Source organism: Mercenaria mercenaria, chromosome 3 (genome assembly GCF_021730395.1).
Source record: "Mercenaria mercenaria strain notata chromosome 3, MADL_Memer_1, whole genome shotgun sequence".
In the NCBI taxonomy this organism is placed as follows: Eukaryota; Metazoa; Mollusca; class Bivalvia; order Venerida; family Veneridae; genus Mercenaria; species Mercenaria mercenaria.
The window spans coordinates 9,513,196-9,535,945 of record NC_069363.1 but is presented as its reverse complement, the minus strand read 5'-3'; the positions used below and the strand labels follow the sequence as shown (position 1 = coordinate 9,535,945).

Genomic DNA, 22,750 nt, shown 5'->3' with positions numbered 1-22,750 from the left:
CCTATATAAATCTGGTATAATAAAATAATAATAATATTCATGAAGACACTTCACTTGATAGCGTGTTGGTGTTATATAGTAGTCCAAAGATCTGTCAGATAAAACAAATCTGAGGTCTGAAAGAAATACCGTATAACAGGTTATTTTTACTGCTGTAAAAGTTTACGGATTTGGGGTAAAAACACATGATTTAATTTATACGATTTTAAAATTTATGAAATCACAAGGTCTGTCAGAATACTTGTCTTTATGTGGTGAATTTATACGAGGCCAATATTTACGAATCTGATTTGGTCGTAAAAAATAGTAAAAATTAGCAGCAGGTAAAAAATATCCGTTATACAGTATAGGGAAATCTTGCTAAATCTCATCATAAAAACAAGATCATGTGTATCAATAAAGTTCCTTTCCTCACACTTCACTGAATCAGTGTCAAAATGTTTTTTTTAGCTGATTGGGGTGATATCCAAAGAAAATTGACTCAATGATTGAATTCTGTTTTTTGGTATTTCTTTGAAAAGACTCCATATAGAATCATTATATATTTTACCAAATGTAGTGTTGTTACATTTAAACTCGAGTGATAGTTAGTTTGAAATGCATGGATGCAATGCAATAAAATGCAACCATTTTTCCAAAAAAGTAAATTAAAGTTTGGTACAGTAAGAGTAACCGCTAAATGTAATAGTATACATTTATACTTTGGAAACACTGACTAAAGTTAACATATTCATTTCTTGTAAAGTCTTTGTAGATTCTTTTACCTTTTTCATTAAGCAAATGCTTTAATATTGACACTTTTGCTAAATAATGTGATAAGATTAAAGTTAAGCTACGCTTGAAAAAGCTGAAGATATATGTAAATAGCTTGGTTGGCTCAGTACCAAAGGTGAAAGACTCTGAATAAAAGGGGGTTTGGGCTTTTTTGGAACCCTCGGCATTTTTAAATTTCCCTTTTTCATTTAAATTTTTTTTTTTGACAAAAGCATATGTCTAAACCCTGCAGAGAAAAAGTCACCACTTTTTACAGAATAGGGGGGGGGGGCACTAGTTAGTTTTTACAAAGCATTAAGTAAAGCATGGTTGAAAAATGTTTTTTAAAACCCACCCAAACAAAAAACCAAAAAACCAATTTCGTTACAGGGGAAAACCCTGCTCAAAAGGATGTGGTTGACCTAAAATGCAATCACCCAGCAGAGTCCTGTTTATACTAAACTTCCCCTTGGGTTTCCCAGTGGCAATCCCTCTAGCTTTTCCGGGCCATGCTGAAAGTACAGCAGGGTTATGAAAGCAACCCGGCCCAATACGAGGGGGTTCCCTGTTTTCATTTGGAAATTTCCCTCTAGTTTTTCCCCCAAATGCTTAAAAAAGTACAGCATTTTTGTACAGAGTCCGGCATATGGGGTTAAACTTCAGGGGCAGCCCTCCCCAAAAGCTGGATAGGGAGAGATGTATGGATCGGGGGGGGTTTAAAAAAATTTGACCCCGGGCCAAACTATGTTGCCCATGAAGATTTGATAAGGGGAATAGGGTAAGGATTTCCATTTATCCTCCACCCAAATTTAAAGTGGGGGGGGGCCCTCCGGGGCCCAATTTTTTTGGGTTTGCGACTTAAAATCATTTTTCCCCCTCATTGATTTTTTTTTAAACCCACACTTGGTTTAAATTTCCTTTCATGTGGGAACCCTTTTTCAGCGGGTTTAAACGGAAGGTGGGTGGTTTTTCCCCCGGGTGCCCGTTTTTTGGTGAAATAATCAAAGATTTGGCACCGGGTTTGTTTTCCCTTCCCCATAAAAGCTGAAATTTGGCCATATGCCTAGGGTTTTGGTGTCGTTTTTCTTTAAACCCCAAAAAATTTTAAAAAAACCCGGGGAAAAATTTTTACAATTATTTGGTGGGGAAAAAGGGGGGATTTTTGGTAAAAAATCAAGGACTGCTGTTTAAAGGTTAAATTTTTCTGCCATTACATCACTAAAAATTACTGTTAAAAAAGAGGATTTAAACCCCAAATCAACATAAATCAAACCCCTGCTTTGGGTGGAAAACCCTTTGGGGGCTTCCCTATCATGCATAAGTAAGCGGGAAAATCTGTGGACTAAGATAAATTTGGGTCGGGTCTTTTAAGTTAAAGAAATATTTTTTAAAAGGAGGATTTGAGGTTAAAATTGCTGTCATCTGGTGAATTTCCTGTCAAACCCGCGCCCGAGCCCATTGCAGTTGAAAAAAAGAAAATTTTTACATATGCTGTGTTTGTTTATTTGTAGCATTTATTTTTAAAAAAACTTTTCAAAAAATTTAACCCAATAGTGCAAAATGACTTGTGTGACTGTAAAGAAAAGACATTCAAAAAAAGCCTTCCTGGCCCTTTAAAATTGAATGAATTTCATTATTCTGTTTCAGAAGGGACACCTAAAACAGTGAAAATTTTATAAAGGGGAAAGAATTTTGGAGGGAAATAACACCAGGAAATAGCTATGATTGATAGATCCGGGTAAAAAAGAAATTTTGTATGAAAGCCCTTAGTTTTATAAACTTGTAGAGAGTGAAGTTATTTAGTTTATTCAGATGTAAGGGCTTACTGAGTTTTTCTTTATTTAACATGAAAAAATTTTTGTACTTGTTTTAGGGTCCGATCTGTTTTAACTTAAAGCCCCAACCTTCGGAAAATGTCAAATTTAAAAATTTCCCCCCCACAACACACATGAAAACTTATATTGTCCCCATCTCCCGACAGAATAAAAATTTTACCAGTAAAAATGTACGGGAAACACCTTGTAGTTGCTCCCCCCCAAAGGGTTTTGGGGTCAAAGCCTCACTGGGGTCACAACCATACCTCATATGACACAAGTACTGGTCTGCAAGGAAACAGACTTGGGAGTGATTTAAATAGACTTACAACTTTTATCACAGTCAAGCTAAATTAAATAAGTATAAACTAAATTTAGTCATACATGTATATTACCTCTGAATTTCTGACATATTATGCTGTACTTGATAGGTTCAGTTGAGGAAATTCTTGTTATTTTCAGCATGAGTAAACTTGTGGAAAATTTCCCGATCCCTAAGTTAAAATGTAAAGACCACTTAAAGGAAAAAAGATTGTTTATTTTTAGGTACAGAGGCAAGGGATAAAGTCTTATTTGCTGAGAAAGTGGGGAAATGGTTTCTTTGGGCCCTGCGTCACATCCTGGGCAACCAAGGCTCAGGGGAGCTCGTTTCAATGGCTACCCGTGGCAGATAAAAATAGGCCCCAAACCAGGCCTCCACATCTGGCTAATTTTATTGTCTGCATTGGGGGTTGGGTTGCAAGGGAAAAACTTGGGGGTGGGAAAGGGATATTTTTCAATAATTTGTAGGGCTTTTAAATTTGTAAAGAAAAGAATTTTAAAGTTTCTTTTCATAGTAAAACAAAAGAAGTTAAAATAATAAAGTTTTTTTATTGTTTTATAAATTTGTTAAAAGTTTGGCCCCCAAGGGTTTTTAACAAAAAATCTGTGATTTTTTTTTACACACAAAAGCCACTGCTTTTTCTAAAATGGGTTGTTTTCCTTTTTTTTTGGGGCAATTTTTGTTGTGAATGTTTTTAGTCCTTTTATTTTATTTAAATTTCCCTCTATAGTTCTCATGGGAGCCAAAACCCACAAGACTTTTAATATTATTCACAAGGGGAAAAAACATTGTTTTGATAACATAATTGGGTGATATTTCCTTAATACCTGAAGATTTTGGTTTTTAAAGGGGAAAAGCATTGCAACTGGAAAAGGGGGGGTTTTCTCAAATAATTCAATAAAACCCTAATTTGATCCATGGAAAAAACAAATTTTTGGGAAAGTGTTTTTAGAAAAATGTGGGGTATGCCCGCAGACACTTTATTTAAATGGGAAACACTCATTTTATTTTTCACCTGTCCATATGACAAGGTACTTTTTGTGATACCCTTTTTCCCCTTGTCCTTGTCTGTGGTCCATAACAATTTTTTTTCTCACCCATAGTGGTTTCATTTTTGATTGTATTTTAAAATAAACTTGCCAAAAATTGTTATCACCATAAAAAAACTTGGGGTTTCCCTTTTTTGAACTGGCCGATCCCATTATGGTTCCCGAGTTTTTGGCTCCTTTAAAAGGGGCCCAAATTAGCCCATTTTGACCTTGCCTTCACAAAAGCAGCTTCATTTATGATTTTTATCATCATAAGGAAACGTTCCTTTTTTTAAAGCCCAAAGGGACGTATTTTGTTATCACCTCGGTGTCCGCTGGCTTTTTGTTGGTAGCAAATTTTCCCTTTCCCCTCTGTAACTCTTGAAAAACCCCTTTAAGGATCTCAAAGAAACCTGACACAAATTTCACCTTTTCGGGAAAAGATGTATTAAATTTTTTTTTTATTGGCCTTTGGCAAGAACCCCAGACCACTTTAAATGCCGTAACAAATGGAATTTCCCCAATTTTTTTGGTGTATTTTTTACATTTGTACCTTTTAAAAAAATTTTTTTTTTTTCTTTTTAAATTAAAAAACAGTGGTTTCTCAGGGGAGCGATATGGGGCCCTCATGGGCCCTCTTTTGTCTTTTCTTTTTTTTTTTTTTTTAAAATGCATCAAGTTGTAAAGAAATTAAAAGGCAAAAAAAGACAAAATGAATCAAGTGATTTTCCCCGTGTGTATGGGGCAGAAAAAATCACTTGGGGGAAGGAACCCCCGGTTCTTTCTTAAATAAAAACCTTTTTTTCCCAAATTTTGCATTAACCCAAACGTTCTAATCCATTTTATAAAAATCTTTCTTTTGAGGTATGACACAGGTTCTCTTTTATCTTGTGAATTTTCCTGTTTAGTATTAATAATTGAAAAGGGGCATCTAGGGCTGAGTGGAAAAGGTCCATGTAATCAGGTCACTTGCACCTCTGTGGGTTAAGCCCTGATCTAGCCTGGGGTCTTCCTCTACGACTATAGCTGAAAAGTTGCCATATGATCTAAATTATTGAGTATTATTTAAAACAAAACAAATTCAATTTAAACTGGAAAAGTCAAATAAATACCTAAAATACTTCATTTTCTCAAGCTTACACTAATATTGTCTTTTTTACAGGAAGCTCTATTACATGCTATACAGATGGTCTGCAAGTCCTGCAGGTAACAATTAATTTGATGCATTTATTCTCATTTTATATTAAAAAATTTTGTTATCTTTGGCCTTTGTGAGCTTGTTTCTAATCATGTGTTCCTCACCTCTGTGGGTTTGAACCCCTAAACACACACGGCTTAGGAGGTAGAACTTTTTCATTTGAAGAAGCTGTCCAGTTGGATGGTTCTACTCAACTGCTGGCCTGTACCAGAAATAGGGCTCTATGGTCTTTTTCAACATTTAAAAGTGGGGAAAGCTCCAGACTTGATGTCTCAAGCACCTGTGCTTGCTAAAGTTACTTGTGCTGTCCTGGCCAGTTGTCATATATATTTTATGTTTAGATCATTGTCTGCTGTGACCTTGAGCTATCAATGCTTTACTGTATGTTATGTTGCTGTTTTCTTTACAGTGCCGGTATAAAAGCAGAGCAAGAAGACTTTGTGACACAGGTAATCATAATTAGATCATTTTTCCTGCTAGATAAAACACTTATTTCTCTCTCCTGTTGTTGGGCCTCCTGGTCGCTCACATTAAAATTACTATCTCTTTATCTACGTAGGCTTGAGCCACTCTCAGGTTGTCATGAGGATATTATGATTGGTGGTTTTACTTAAGTGCCTGCCTGTGACTTTAATTATTCCAAAGGGGCACCTGGTGCCTTCCTAGGTTATCAGAAAAATGCAGTTTTGCAGTATGAGCTGAACTATTTTGGTCCTTGTTTTGACATGCTTTGTCTGGAGATCTTCTTTTGTTACATTTGAACTTAATACTAAGCCCTTTAAAAGAAATGAACATATGAACAGGCTTTTGTAAACAGTGGAAACCAATAATTTGTGTAGCAGCACCAAGAATTGTAAAAAAAACTGTGGTGGGAGACATATTGATTATGTCTCCCCCAGGAGACATATTGTTTTTGCCCTGTCCGTCCGTCCGTCTGTCTATCCGTCCGTCCGTACGTCACACTTCATTTCCGAGCAATAACTGGAGAACCATTTGACCTAGAACCTTCAAACTTCATAAGGTTGTAGGGCTGCTGGAGTAGACGACCCCTATTGTTTTTGGGGTCACTCCATCAAAGGTCAAGGTCACAGGGGCCTGAACATTGAAAACCATTTCCGATCAATAACTAGAGAACCACTTGACCCAGAATGTTGAAACTTCATAGGATGATTGGTCATGAAGAGTAGATGACCCCTATTGATTTTGGGGTCACTCCGTCAAAGGTCAAGGTCACAGGGGCATGAACATTGAAAACCATTTCCGATCAATAACTAGAGAACCACTTGACCCAGAATGTTGAAACTTCATAGGATGATTGGTCATGAAGAGTAGATGACTCCTATTGATTTTGGGGTCACTCCGTCAAAGGTCAAGGTCACAGGGGCCTGAACATTGAAAACCATTTCCAATCAATAACTAGAGAACCACCTGACCCAGAATGTTGAAACTTGATAGGATGATTGGTCATAAAGAGTAGATGACCCTTATTGATTATAGGATCACTCCGTCAAAGGTCAAGGTCACAGGGGCCTGAACATTGAAAACCATTTCTGATCAATAACTAGAGAACCACTTGACCCAGAGTGTTGAAACTTCATAGGATGATTGTACATGCAAAGTAGAAGACCCCTATCGAGTTTGGGGTCACTCCATTAAAGGTCAAGGTCACAGGGGCCTGAACATTGAAAACCATTTCTGGTCAGTAACTTGAGAACCACTTGACCCAGAATGTTGAAACTTAATAGGATGATTGGTCATAAAGAGTAGATGACCCCTAACGATTTTGGGGTCACTCTGTGAAAGGTCAATGTCACAGGGGCCTGAACATTGAAAACCATTTCCGGTCAGTAACTTGAGAACCACTTGACCCAGAATGATGAAACTTCGTAGGATGATTGGTCATGCAGAGTAGATGAACCCTAACGATTTTAGGGTCACTCTGTTAATGGTCAAGGCCACAGGGGCCTGAACATGGAAAACCATTTCCAATCAATAACTTGAGAACCTCTCGACCCAGAATGTTGAAACTTCATAGGATGATTGTTCATGCAGAGTAAATGACCCTTATTGTTTTTGGGGTCACTCCGTTAAAGGTCAAGGTCACAGGGGCCTGAACATTGATAACCAGTTCCGATCAATAACTTGAGAACCACTTGACCCAGAATGTTGAAACTTCATAGGATGATTGAACATGCAGAGTAGATGACCCCTTTTGATTTTGGGGTCAGTCTATTAAAGTTCAAGGTCACAGTGGCCTGTTCATGTAAAATCATTTTTTGGAAATAACTTGAGAACCACTTGACCTACAATGTTGAAACTTAATAGGATGATTGGACATGCAGAGTAGATGACCCCTATTTATTTTGAGGTCACTTGATCAAGGTCAAGGTCACAGGAGCCTGAACAGTGACTTGAGAACCACTAGGGCACGAGTATTAAAATTTAGCGGGATGACTGGACATGCCAAGTAGATGATTCCTATGGCAGCCAACCATCAGTGTCTCTTTGACTTTTGCTCCTGACCCCTATTGACTTCTTGCCTATAGGACTTTGCATTGGGGGAGACATGCGCTTTTTTACAAAAGCATTTTCTAGTTTACTCCTGTGTTCGCCCGTCTGTCACAAATCTTGTCCGCGCTCTAAGTCGAACAGTTCTCATCAGATCTTCACCAAATTTAGCAAAATGTGTTTGCCAGTAAGTCCGCGGCAAATTTCGATAACTAGCCAAATCAGCCCAGGCACTTTGTAATTATGGCCCTTGAATTACTGATCCGAACCACTCACCCAAACCACTTTGAATCACTAAACCAAAACTTACTGAACCGAGTGGCCCTTTGAATTACTGAACTAAAACTTACTCCTGAAGTGTACTTTTCTGAAACAAAACTTACTCCTGAAGTTTACTTTTTTATACTATTCAGATGATTAAGCAGTTGTGGGAAACATGGGCTTTTCTCAAAAGCAGCTCTAGTTTTCCTTGTTTCACACTTCTTGCATAAATCTCACAATTACTTGCAGCAGGCTGAACTTAAATGATGTCATTGGTGTATATTCAAATTGTGTTGACACATTTGCAAAACTCTCAACAGTTAAATAAGTGTGAATCTAAAAATATCAGGCAACTTGAATTTCGTTTAGATGTTAGATTTTAGTGAAGTTAGAAGCCCGAGCGACTATTTCACTCAAGTCAACCCCTATCTTGAGCCCTGGTTTTATGGCACCTTTCTCAGTTTCTCTGTATTGTCTTAAACTAACTTATATCTTATATTGTTTCTTAGTATCCTTTGCTCCCACTCCCAATTTCTAGCCATTCCAACCCACTATACTCCATCCACCTTCCAAACAAAAAAAATTCTTATTTTTTACATTTCTCAGTAACTGATACCTCTATCACCCATGATATTTCTCACACTAACTTAAATATCATGTTAGTTCATAGTAGCCCTCATAATGCCTCCCCCCTCCCCTTTCCCACTCCCTCATAAGAAATTCCCAATATTACACCATCTCCATCTCTAATCACAAAAAAAGTGAAAAAAATCTGTACAGTTTTAGCTCACCTGTCACAAAGTGACAAGGTGAGCTTTTGTGATCGCGCGGTGTCCGTCGTCTGTGCGTGCGTGCGTCCGTAAACTTTTGCTTGTGACCATTCTAGAGGTCACATTTTTCATGGGATCTTTATGAAAATTGGTCAGAATGTTCATCTTGATAATATCTAGGTCAGGTTTGAAACTGGGTCACATGCCATCAAAAACTAGGTCAGTAGGTCTAAAAATAGAAAAACCTTGTGACCTCTCTAGAGGCCATATATTTCAAAAGATCTTCATGAAAATTGGTCAGAATGTTCACCTTGATGATATCTAGGTCAAGTTCGAAACTGGGTCACATGCCATCAAAAACTAGGTCAGTAGGTCTAAAAATAGAAAAACCTTGTGACTTCTCTAGAGGCCATATATTTCAAAAGATCTTCATGAAAATAGGTCAGAATGTTCACCTTGATGATATCTAGGTCAAGTTCGAAACTGGGTCACATGCCATCAAAAACAAGGTCAGTAGGTCAAATAATAGAAAAACCTTGTGACCTCTCTAAAGGCCATATTTTTCATGGGATCTGTATGAAAGTTGGTCTGAATGTTCATCTTGATGACATCTAGATCAAGTTTGAAACTGGGTAGTGCGGTCAAAAACTAGGTCAGTAGGTCTAAAAATAGAAAAACCTTGTGACCTCTCTAGAGGCCATATATTTCATGAGATCTTCATGAAAATTGGTCAGAATGTTCACCTTGATGATATCTAGGTCAAGTTTGAAAGTGGGTCACGTGCCGTCAAAAACAAGGTCAGTAGGTCAAATAATAGAAAAACCTTGTGACCTCTCTAGAGGCCATATTTTTCAGGGGATCTGTATGAAAGTTGGTCTGAATGTTCATCTTGATGATAACTAGGTCAAGTTTGAAACAGGGTCATGTGCGGTCAAAAACTAGGTCAGTAGGTTTAAAAATAGAAAAACCTTGTGACCTCTCTAGGGGCCATACTTGTGAATGGATCAGAATGTTCATCTTGATAATATCTAGGTCAAGTTTGAAACTGGGTCACGTGCCATCAAAAACTAGGTCAGTAGGTCTAAAAATAGAAAAACCTTGTGACCTCTCTAGAGGCCATATATTTCACAAGATCTTCATGAAAATTGGTCAGAATGTTCACCTTGATGATATCTAGGTCAAGTTCGAAAGTGGGTCACGTGCCATCAAAAACTAGGTCAGTAGGTCAAATAATAGAAAAACCTTGTGACCTCTCTAAAGGCCATATTTTTCATGGGATCTGTATGAAAATTGGTCTGAATGTTCATCTTGATGATAACTAGGTCAAGTTTGAAACAGGGTCATGTGCGGTCAAAAACTAGGTCAGTAGGTTTAAAAATAGAAAAACCTTGTGACCTCTCTAGGGGCCATACTTGTGAATGGATCTCCACAAAAATTGGTCAGAATGTTCACCTTGATGATATCTAGGTCAATTTTGAAACTAGGTCACGTGCCATAAAAAACTAGGTCAGTAGATCAAATAATAAAAAAACCTTGTGACCTCTGTAAAGGCCATATTTTTCATGGGATCTGTATGAAAGTTGGTCTGAATGTTCATCTTGATGACATCTAGGTCAAGTTTGAAACTGGGTCACGTGCGGTCAAAAACTAGGTCAGTAGGTCTAAAAATAGAAAAACCTTGTGACCTCTCTGGAGGCCATATATTTCATGAGATCTTCATGAAAATTGGTCTGAATGTTCATCTTGATGATATCTAGGTCAAGTTTGAAACTGGGTCAACTGCGGTCAAAAACTAGGTCAGTAGGTCTAAAATTATTAAAATCTTTTGACCTCTCTAGAGGCCATATTTTTCAACGGATCTTCATGAAAATTAATCTGAATGTTCACCTTGATGATATCTAGGTCAGTTTCGAAACTGGGTCACGTGCGGTCAAAAACTAGGCCAGTAGGTATAAAAATAGAAAAACCTTGTGACCTCTCTAGAGGCCATATTTTTCATGAGATCTTCATGAAAATTAGTGAGAATGTTCACCATGATGATATCTAGGTAAAGTTCAAAACAGGGTCACGTACCTTCAAAAACTAGGTCAATAGGTCAAATAATAGAAAAACCTTGTGACCTCTCTAGAGACCATATTTTTCAATGGATCTTCATGAAAATTAGTCAGAATTGTTATCTTGATAATATCTAGGTCAAGTTCAAAACTGGGTCACATGAGCTCAAAAACTAGGTCACAATGTCAAATAATAGAAAAAATGACGTTATACTCAAAACTGGGTCATGTGGGAAGAGTTGAGCGATTCAGGACCATCATGGTCCTCTTGTTTAATAGTAGAGCGCACTGTCGTTCCATCAGCTGTTGTTTTAATTAAAATGACTGATATAAAGTGGAAGAATGGGTATACAAATAACAAGATGGAGACCCTATCATGTTTTCTTTGTTGTGATTGTAGTATTTTCATAAGACAGATGTGTTGATGTATTTATACATATATGTATATGATTATAGATAATTGATGTATTACTGAGAGAGAGCAAGAAGGAGAATATAACCTACAAGTTGGAAGCGTTGTCATGTTTCGGGGAAGTGTTGGAGGTGTTTTCTGTGGACAGATTTGTCGACGTCTATAACATCATGTCTCCTGTCCTAGATAAGGTAAAACTAAAATGATATTTTCCTATCTGACAGATATATAATTAAAGAAAAGAGTTATGGACACTAAATTGAAGGTGATAAATCTTGTTAAACCTTATCTGTCTGAGCAATACCTGCAGTCTTAACAAAATGTTCTCTTCTCATACTGTTACTTCTGCATTTGTTACAAAAAGGACTTATTGACTCACTGTTATGTCTGCTTCTGTGGAGAAACCAGCATAAGTGGCTTGAATGAAATGGTATGAATTTTTTTCATGCTAGAGGTTTCAAGCTTTAGGATGAATATTCTAATTTCTTGTCTGTTATGACACTGCTTCTCATAAATTTGAAATGAGATTGATTTTATTGATTTTTTTTTATTTCAGTCAACTAACTGTACATAAATACTTGCCAGGTTTAGCTTAAAAGGAGTAGTAATAAAGTGAATAATGATAGGGAGATGGTGGGTGTTGAACCCTGCCTGTAATCACAACCGTATGTCCAAGCATAATAGATAGTTTGCTGCAGGTTGATGGTAAATGATTAGAATAAGCTGTAAGGTAAACTAGCATAAAGTTTTCAAAAAAAAACTTTCATTGTTTATAAAGTCTGAAGTTTATATACAAAGATATTTTTTCACGTTAGGAGGAGAGAATGGAGGTAGATGGAGAAAAAGAAGAAATGAGTACAGAGGTGAAACAGAAACAGCTGGTCTGTTACTTCACTGTTCTAGGTCAGGCCTGGCCTGAGGCTCAAAACACGCAAGGTAGGAAGAAGATATATTGTGTTTCTGTTGGACGTGAAGAACGTGTCAGAAACAGCATAGGGGATTGCAAGGCTGATTTGAAGAAATTATTAGAAGTCAAAAATAACATATCGATTTGGCCACAAAGACATCAAAGTTGGACAATAGACTTTGGAATAAAGTTCTTTCTTACACTACTAAAATAATTATATTTTTACCTTGACGGTTTCGACAACATTCTGTTGTCTTCCTCAGAAGTTTCGTACTGCAACGATTGGCTGTCTTCGGCCTTGTCCGTAGGTATCCGGTTTCATGGAAATGACGAACAAAGGGTTGTAGACGTGGGACAGCCTATACGCCCCCTCATCCCTGTTCATGACTGTGCCTGCTCTCCGGATCTGAATCGTCTCCTTGACTTGTCTGATTCACTGATCTGCTTCCTTATCCACTATGATTTCCCCCTCCCAATCTGTTATATGATTCTCTTGTACTGAGTGGTCTGTTATTGCACTTTTATTAAATTTACTCTGTGATATTTTCCATTCTGCGCATGTATAGTTACTTTTTTTTTGTGCATTTGTGTCTTTTATATGCTCACTGAGTCTAGTACCAAATTTTCACCCTGTCTCCCCAATGTATACCTTTTTTCATTGGACAGTAGACGTTATAAAAAATTTGCATGATTATTACTTGAATATAAGTCAAAGAACGAGGAAACTGTAGATATTGAGCATCTTTGGCCAGCGGTAGTAGTTGAACCACTTGCCCCTCACCACTTAGGGTTTGAACCCTGTTAGGATTGTACCGAAGCTGTCATGTTGTCTTTCTGAATGGTTGGTGCCCACCTGTGCCAGAGATAGTGCTGGGAGAGGCACATGGAATCTTACTCTGCTGTTCAAGCTAGGATGTCATCAGTTTGACACAATGTTCAGATCTAGAAAAGTTTTCCATGTTTATTTTTCAGATGAGTTCCAGGATAGATATGGTTGTATGATGTGTAAATCTTTGCAGAGCAACACTTGGAGAATACAGGAGGCTATACTGAAATCCATGCATAAATACCTTACCAGGTGAGCATATACAGGAGGCTATACTCTTAAATCTATGCATAAATACAAATCGATGTTAAGAGATTCATTAATCTTTGCAATACAACACTTGGAGAATATACGCGGCTTTACTCAAATCTGTGCATAAATACCTCGCCAGGTTTGTATATCAGTAAATGTTTTAGAGCAACACTTAAAGGTTGTAGGAGGATATACTCAAATATATGCATAAACCTGTTTAAAAAAATATTGACATGCATAGAATGTTAAAGACTGGTATAAAGAATTTGAGTCAACCCTGAAATGTTGCCTTTCCATTAATTTTATTGAATCTAGTCTGTATTCAATTTGTCTTCCAGCCTTGCCTCAAGTATGGAAGTTATTTACATTGAAAGGTTAATACTGATATGTCTAGGGACAAGGTGAGCTTTTGTGATCGTGTGGCGTCCGTCGTCCGTCCATAAACTTTTGCTTGTGACCACTCTAGAGGTCACATTTTTCATGGGATCTTTATGAAAGTTGGTCAGAATGTTCACCTTGATGATATCTAGGTCAAGTTCGAAACTGGGTCACATGCGGTCCAAAACTAGGTCAGTAGGTCTAAAAATAGAAAAACCTTGTGACCTCTCTAGAGGCCATACTTTTCAATGGATCTTCATGAAAATAAATCAGAATGTTCACCTTGATGATATCTAGGTCAGGTTCGAAACTGGGTCACGTGCCTTCAAAAACTAGGTCAGTAGGTCAAATAATAAAAAAACCTTGTGACCTCTCTAGAGGCCATATTTTTCATGGCATCTGTATGAAAGTTGGTCTGAATGTTCATCTTGATGATATCTAGGTCAAGTTTGAAACTTTGTCAACTGCAGTCAAAAACTAGGTCAGTAGGTCTAAAAATAGAAAAACTTTGTGACCTCTCTAGAGGCCATACTTTTCAATGGATCTTCATGAAAATTAGTCAGAATGTTCACCTTAATGATATCTAGGTCTAGTTCGAAACTTGGTCACATGCCCTCAAAAACTAGGTCAGTAGGTCAAATAATAAAAAACCTTGTGACCTCTCTAGAGGCCATATTTTTCATGGGATCTGTATGCAAGTTGGTCTGAATACCTTGATGACATGTAGGTCAAGTTCGAATCTGGATCAACTGCGGTCAAAAAATAGGTCAGTAGGTCTGAAAATAGAAAAACATTTTGACTTCTCTAGAGGCCATATTTTTCAATGGATCTTCATGAAAATTGGTCAGAATGTTCACCTTGATGATATCTAGGTAAAATTCGAAACTGGGTCACGTGCGATCAAAACCTAGGTCAGTAGGTATAAAAATAGAAAAACATTGTGACCTCTCTAGAGGCCATATTTTTCATGAGATCTTCATGAAAATTGGTAAGACTGTTCACCTTGATGATATCTAGGTAAAGATCAAAACTGGGTCACATGCCTTCAAAAACTAGGTCTTTAGGTCAAATAATAGAAAAACCTTGTGACCTCTAGAGGCCATATTTTTCAATGGATCTTCATGATAATTGGTCAGAACTTTTATCTTGATGATCTCTAGGTCAAGTTAAAAACTGGATCACATGAGCTCAAAAACTAGGTCACTATGTCAAATAATAGAAAAAACGATGTCATACTCGGTTCAAAACTGGGTCATGTGGGGACAGGTGAGCAATTCAGGACCATCATGGTCCTCTTGTTTCCAGGTTGTGTTGCCTGAAAGATATAGCACTGCTAGAGAAGAAACAGGATTCTGTGAAATTACTGCTTGAAAATCTCCTGACATCTTTATCACCATGTCTTGGTAAGGGAAACTTTGCATGCCTTATCTAAAGTTAGTTAATATTGACTTTTAACATATTCTGTGAAAATTTTTAAAAGATAGAAAAATTCTCTGTGCTCTTTTCCTTAGTGCTGGCTTAATCATCATCAGTAAGGGTTTTAAAGTATAAATTGTCTACTACTGATTTTTAGCATGTTTTATTTTTTAAAAGAATGTACAAGGTACCTATTAATATGGGGTATTGTCCTCACTTCATCATCCAGGTCGTTTAAAAGAAAAAACAAAACATAAAGCTACCAATACAAAAGCTGTAGTTTCGAAACATTGTACACCTGTTTATCATCATTAGATGAGTAAGTAGGCCAAGAACGATAACTCCTATTTGCATTTTCTTGAATTATGTCCCTTTTCAACTTAGAAAATTAGTATTTCTTGTTATGTTGATTTTCCTTACTATAAGAGCTATAGCTTATAGATCTAAGCTTTATTAAAAACATTTATCATCAGCAGATGAGTAAGAAAGCCAAGAACCATAACTCTTCTTGCATATTACCTAATGTTAAACACTTATTACACATGTGTTGGCACCCGCAGGCAGTGCTTTTGCTGAATTGTTAAGATTATGTTGATATTATTGCCCCTCCCGCTATTATGTGGGAGCTTAGTTAAGGGAGAGAGTGGTAAATGTAGAGATTAAAAATGGAAACAAAGCAAAGCAACCTTAACTTGTATGTCTGAAATAAGCTTGATAGAAAGGAAGAGGCCAAGGCAAGTGGATAACAATTAAATATGCATTAATTTTGAATGCTGTGAGTTTACTGCAATAATGAAAACTATTTTTAAAAAGTAGATAAATTCTTTAGAATACCCCTTGAATACAGCTGTTTATTTACTATTAGGTTTCTGACAATTTCAGGCAATCTCAAATACACTGTGATACGTTCCGAGGCCCTAGTCATCGTGGAGGACATAGTGCCAAAACTGCAAGGTAACTTTTGCATTTGATACATTTCGGGTAAACATTTGTCATAAGATTAAAGATATGAGATTGCCTTTATATTTTAACCTTCAGCCTGCTGGCAGCAAATGACTTTGCTTTTGCGACCAGTGCATGTTCAAATAATAAATGGTTCTGCCCAAATTGAATGATAGATCAGTCCATTTTAGAAATATAGCAGGCCCTGAGTGAGGGTAAAGGTTAGATCCAAATTTCAAATTTGTATATATGTTTCTTGTATTATAACGGTCAAATACACAGTTTGAACTTGTAGCATAGCCAATTTTTTTGTTATTTTTGTTTGGAAAGCTATATTTGATTCACTTTATTCTGTCCATCTCTTCATCTATCCCAAAACATTTAAGTCAGAAACTTTGACATAACTGAAGGGAATTTGATATTAAGTGTTTTAGTCTTGTGTGATTTTCTTACTAGTGAAACATGTGCATTTCAGATGTATAATTATAATTGAGCTGCACCATGAGAAAACCAACATAGTGCATTTGCAACCAGCATGGATCCAGACCAGCCTGCACATCCGCGCAGTCTGGTCAGGAGCCATGCTGTTCATTTTCAAAGCCTATTGCAGTTAGAGAAACTGTTAGCGAACAGCATGGATCCTGATCCGCACAGGCTGGTCTGGATCAATGCTGATTGAAAAAATGCACTATGTTGGTTTTCTCATGGTGCGGCTCATATAATAGTCCTGTTTGACAAATTTCATTTTGTTATATAATACTAATGTCAATATAACTTTAAATGAGCCATTTCTATGCGAGTCATATATAATTACATTGACATTATTGGAGTCTGTTAAATTGACTATTAGCTGTAATTGCATCAGATAAAAGCCTAATTTGTACCCTTGGGTCAAATTTAATGTGAGAGAACTTTTGAGATTCAGAGCTAGAATGAAATTTAAACGTAACTTTCTCCTAAATTTGCAGTTTTAACAAAATTATGAACAACTTCTGCCCTTAGAATTTAGGCAGATAAATGTTGCAATTTTCTGTTTACCATATTTTCATGAATCTTCTTTAGTTTTTGTTGAAACTCTCTGTTTTTAGCTCCTGTTATTATAAATTGCTAGGTCAGTTTATTGGAATAGATTGTATAGGTGAATTATAAAGTGATAAATGACCAGTTGAATATTTGGTGATTTTTTTGTCCAGGTTTGTGACTATTACAAATGATGATCACCTGCCCAGCTGTTCAATGCATGACAGTTAAAGTACATAGATAAGATTTAAACAAATTGCAAGCCTCCTTCTGATTAAAGCTTGACTATGTTAATGTAAGATAAAACTAATTTTTAGCTCGGCTATTCGAAGAATATGGAGAGCTATACTACTCACCCCACGTCGGCATCGGCGTAGGTTAAAGTTCTTATGAAATGGTAATATCTTGTATACTATAAAAGATATTTACTTCAAACCTGGAACACTTGTTTATTTTAACAGGCTCTACCTGTAGGCAAGAGTACATAACCCAAGTATTTTGGCTGAATTATGGCCCTTTTTGGACTTTCGTCAAGTCCATGTTCTGTAAAAACTATTTGACGTGTAGCTTTGAAACTTTTAACACTTGTTTATCATCATGATGTCCACCTGTAGGCAAGAGCACATAACTCTGTCTACAATATTTGCTGAATTATGGCCCTTTTGTGGACTTTGAAATTGGTTCAGTTTTCATACAAGTCCCATGTTATATCAAAACTATTTTACACGTGGCTTTGAAACTTTAAACACTTGTTTATTGTCATGGTCTCCATCTCAGTTGTGGCCCTTTTGGACTTGGAAATCAGTTCAGTTTTTCATAGCAGTCCATATTTTGCCTTATCTGTTTGTCATATGGCTTTGACATAGAAATTAGTTAAGTTTCGCATACCATTCCATATTTTGTCTAAACTGTTTGATATATGGCTTTGAAACTTTGAACAATTGCTTACCATCATGGTCACACATTGCCATATAGTGCAAGACTTATCCAGTTCCACAAATACAGGTATATTGTTTGTCTTACATATTTTTCTTCTTTTGTCTGAAAATCTCTGGTAATATTTTGACCCCATACTTCCATCAATCTTTCGAATAGTCGAGTGTGCTGTCAACAGACAGTTCTTGTTAATTTGCAGTTGTCTATGAAACTTAGACCAGGTTCCAAGATTGAAGAATAAAATGCTGAATTTAAAGACCAGTCAAAGAATTCCTGCACATGATTGGTTATATTCAGCAACTGGTCTCCACTTTCAGTTTTATCACCATTAAGCTAGAGTCATTGCAGGTATTATTTAGTGAAGAAAATATCTCTTGTGATAACCATCTTTTGATAAGAGAAATGTAGAAGTTGTAATTTATGTTCATCGATCAGTTTATCCCATTTTTCCATTTCAGAATCAGGAAAGTTGCCAATCTTATCACAGGAGGTAATGGAAAAGCTTCAGTCAGACATGTCATCATTGACGTCCGACTCCAGTCCCGAGTTACAGGACAGATCAGCAAAACTTCTCAAAATCTTAGCGGGATAAAATCTGAATATCACCCTATCAGAAAACTGTGGAAATACTTTAATATGTTACATTTGAAGCATGACATTGTGTGGCCCAACGTGAAAGTGATTACAGTATAAAAAGAACCAGTGACTTCAAAGTTTGCAGCAAGACTTATAGTATAAAATTGAACAATTTTTTATGCAGCAAAATTTCAGATGACATCTGCTATATACAGCTGTTAGATACAAAGTTACAGTACTATTACATTTCATAAAGAACTGAATGAAAGAAAACTTATACACTTCCTCTCCCTACATGTATCCCCACAGATAGAATGGAAATTTAGTTCAAACAGACAGTATCATATGTCATCCAGCAGAACACAATGTAAAACAGTTATATTTCACCCAGTGCTTCTGATAGCATGGTACTATAGTTAGTTATTACATACTTGCTCTGACCCCGTGACATTACTTGCAGTGTGCCACTTGAACATTACTGTATACAAAGACAAGGAAATGCCACAATGTAGCAGAACTTTGGAAATCACATGAATTTACTAAATTATAAATTTGAAGTATCCATATTGACTGAACTCGCCTTTATCCTGAAATTTTCGGTAAAAGTTTGAGCCTTACAATTTTCTTTTCATAGATTTGCAAGTTCAACCAGACTCTTTCTTAACAGTGATCCTCACTGCCTGCATAAAAGGCTTCAGATGTCTAAAAGTCTGTATAACTTTATTACAGGAGTGATGTTTCCACTGAATATTATGACTTTTCAACAGAAATCAATAGAATGAATGTGCCAAACTATTTAAGCTGTTAATCTCATCACTGCTACACTTGAACTGATAATCTACCCAGACTTTGCATCTATAAAACTTGAGTTTGGAGACCAGTCTCAGACTGCAGCCTTGCCATTGGTCAATTTCAAGAATGAGTTCAGAATCATCCAATCAGATGACTGGTTTTATAGCCTAGAAACCTGGATTATTCATCACTTGACTACTGATTTTGCTGTTTTGGCTGGAATTGGAGATATCTTCATTGAAATTGTTTATTTATCCTAAGTTATATGTTCTATAACATTATTATAATTTTTGTAACAAACATTAGACTTATTTACATTTTTGAAATAAATGTATGATGACTGCAAAGACTTTTAAGTAGAAGGACATTTTCATTGACTTAAAGTGCATATACATGTAGGTAGACATTTTAACATTTGTATTGTCTGTAAAATGTGACATTTATGTTGACAACTTCCCAGATTCTTTCTTCTCTCATTTTTCCAGGACAGGAAAACAAATTACAGCAATAAAAGTGTAAATTATAGTGCAATGACATGTCATGTTTACTTGTTCGTACTTGTGTTAAAAAATTTAAATTTTTCATTTACACATAGTTAAATATGACATTAATATCTTAGATTTAGAAATAACAAAATAAGTGAAAACTGGTCTCAAATTTATGTTAAAACCAAAATTGTTCATAATTTTCAAACTGTTTTTATACTTTATAGGGACTACAATTTTTAGTACTTTGCACAAATATCACACATCAAATGATAGAAACCAAAGGACACTTTCACAACATAGAATATTTAGTTAATTTTCAGTCTTACAGAGTAATGTGAACAAGTGGCTTTAGATACTTGTATTTACTGTCTAGAGAGCCTAATACTTGCATTTACTGTCTAGTGGTAGTGGGCCTCCTCGAGTGCAGGAGGTTGTGGGCTCGATTCCTGGTGGCATCACACCAAAGACGTGAAAAATGCAGCTTGGTGCTCGGCATTAAAAAGAAACTGGTTTCTTTTTCTCTTAGCCTTGTGGCGATGGATTCCATCAGGTCAATAAAGTGTCAAGAGTGATTTATATAGGTTGTAGACCTTGCTTCTAAATTAGCCTAAAATAAATTTAATAGTATAAACATTTGAAAGTGACACTGCAGGTTATTTACCAAGCCCACCTGCTTAGCTTATTAGGCAGATCTTTGGATAACAGACTTGAGTTTGATCCTATAGTGTGGCATATGTTCTCCATAATGGACTGATAAAAGACAAAGTGTGTAGAACATGTTATTAGTGGTACATAATCCAGGAACACTATTTAGGTTAACTGCCAGCCATTACATAATTTAAATACTGTTGAAAAACAGCACTAAATCCAAATAAATTATCATAAAATCCCCTGTCATGTCAGTATGATTATTACACGTTATTACATTAAATGTTTTGAATTAACCTGTCTATCATGTTATAACAGAACAGAAAAGACATTTTATTTTTAGACTTACCATGGTTGTGTAATCCATGTTGAAATGTAATTTATTATACTCTGTGGTCTAGTGGTTAAGGCATCTGCCCAAAGAACAAAAGTCAATGGTTTGAATTCTAGATGGAGCAGTTTTGACACTGCTGGTTGGTGAGCTGCCAGATATTTAAAAGAATAACTAAACAGCCAGATTCCTTTTAAAGTGTACAAGGCAATGATGTCACATACCTCAAAATGGCTGGCCCTTTCAAAGCTGTAGACTTTGAAGTCCTTGGCTGTGAGAGGTTTTAACACAATAATAACCTAGTTTACAAGTTGTTATTTTTCAGTTACAAATTCTCACATCAAGTTTGTGAGTTTGTTGAGTTTACTGTATATGTTTTTTGTAACCTATGAAAATCACATAAAATCTATGGCATGGTTTTACATATATGAAATCTATAAAATTCAAAATAAAGTACAAAAAATAATATCTCAAACTGTTGCCCACCCAAGAGTTAATATTTGCAAGAGAATATTTTTGTCATTTGACATGGAGAGAAATTTTCAGTGTCTGAATCTGGTAAATGATTTATGAGTTTTATTATCTTCTTTGAAATAATTACTCTTATCTGTGCAAACTTCATTTTCTTATTTTCCCCTATTCTATATAATGTTTTTGAGGTATATTTAATATGCAAATTTTCTCTGAACGTCAATAATGCATGGAGAAAGATCAAGAATAAGGTATATGATTTGTAAATTATACAGTTTATAATAAGGTATGGGTAGAACACCTTATTTGTTTTTTTAACCAGAATTTGTAGTTCTGCTTCACTAAGTTTAATGAAAATATCAGGGTCTATGTTAAGATTGCAAAGTTGTTGAATGTGATTTCTGATGTTTTTCTGTTGATTATGGTGATAGAGATATTTAATTATCCTTTCATATTCCTAGAATTTACTATATTATAATTGACAAACATTGTACCATGATGACAGAAATATACCAATGAGAAGAACTGACTGTGTTTTTTCCTGATTCAAAGTGAATAATGTCGACTTGTTCATTTATCTGAGCCAAAAACTTGAAATTTTTATTTAAACTTACTTGAGCAAGAAGGGATTACCTATAATATTCACCCTTTCCCTGTCTGTTGTTTATCAACATCTTTTTGGCATGTTATAGAACACAGTTATGATTAGTTCAGTATTCAGTAAGGTTCACTATAGTTCAGTGGAACTGTGGTAGATGTATAGCATGCTAGAATGGGGTAATAATAATAAATAATAATACTGAGAGGCATAGTGCAGTCATTGTCCTCTTTTTATGGGCTATGCTTTATATATTTTTTGATCTTAAGGAAAGATGGAACATTCAAGTCAGAATTTCTTATAACACCTCAGTAACTGACATGTTTGTGTGGGTTGTGATGGTATAAAGCTCTGCTTCACAGGGGACATTTGATGAAAAACAGTTTCTGGATAGTAAATGTAGACAGTCTATGTGTATGTGAACATTAAACCACATCATAATTGACTTTAATCAGTAGATGAGCCCATTAATATTTGATTCAGAAAGTTAGATGTCAAGGTCACACTTGCGGTGTACATGAGAGTGATTTCTAGTCAATATTTTGAGAACTGTTTGAAGATTTATATGATTAACTGAAGGTCAGCTGTTTGAAACTTGAATAACTTGTTCATATCTTCCAGACCCCTGAAGGATATCCATGAAACTTAGGCAGAAAGATTATCTCATTAAGACGATGCACAGAACAGAATATGTGCTCCATGTGAGCTTGCCCATGGTCACTATATCATAAGTTAGAAAATACAGTTTCCGCTCCTTGGTTTTTGTTCATATTGATATATTGAAATGATATTTGGCCTTCAGCTAGCTTACAGAAAAATTAAAGTTGGAATTGCATATGAGTCTAATGGGATAAGGCTGTATCAAACTTCTACCATTTCAGAGTGGTTTCAGGAGTAAATCAGTAGTACCTTTTTAAATGGAGGACTATTTAAGGGAAGTGTACTGTTCCCGGTGGGAAATTGAAATAAGAATCTAGCCATATAGTGCCATTTAGGTCATGGTCACCATTACTAAATTTTGGAATGTCAAAGGCTTTATATCAAATTTC

The 22,750-nt window shown here is 36.0% G+C and overlaps 1 protein-coding gene across 1 annotated transcript in view; it reads left to right on the top strand.

Annotated features, from left to right (window-relative positions):
- LOC123525473 (proteasome adapter and scaffold protein ECM29-like) overlaps nucleotides 1-21,628 on the top strand; it is a 107,501-nt gene extending 85,873 nt beyond the window's left edge. Inside the window, exons 36-43 of the mRNA XM_053537732.1 lie at nucleotides 5,026-5,123; nucleotides 5,525-5,564; nucleotides 11,165-11,311; nucleotides 11,936-12,056; nucleotides 13,000-13,105; nucleotides 14,789-14,886; nucleotides 15,782-15,853; nucleotides 18,256-21,628. Coding sequence (XP_053393707.1) covers nucleotides 5,026-5,123; nucleotides 5,525-5,564; nucleotides 11,165-11,311; nucleotides 11,936-12,056; nucleotides 13,000-13,105; nucleotides 14,789-14,886; nucleotides 15,782-15,853; nucleotides 18,256-18,389 — 816 coding nt within the window. The 3' untranslated portion in view covers nucleotides 18,390-21,628. The remainder of the gene's footprint in view (nucleotides 1-5,025; nucleotides 5,124-5,524; nucleotides 5,565-11,164; nucleotides 11,312-11,935; nucleotides 12,057-12,999; nucleotides 13,106-14,788; nucleotides 14,887-15,781; nucleotides 15,854-18,255) is intronic.
- The last annotated feature ends 1,122 nt before the right edge of the window (nucleotides 21,629-22,750 follow it).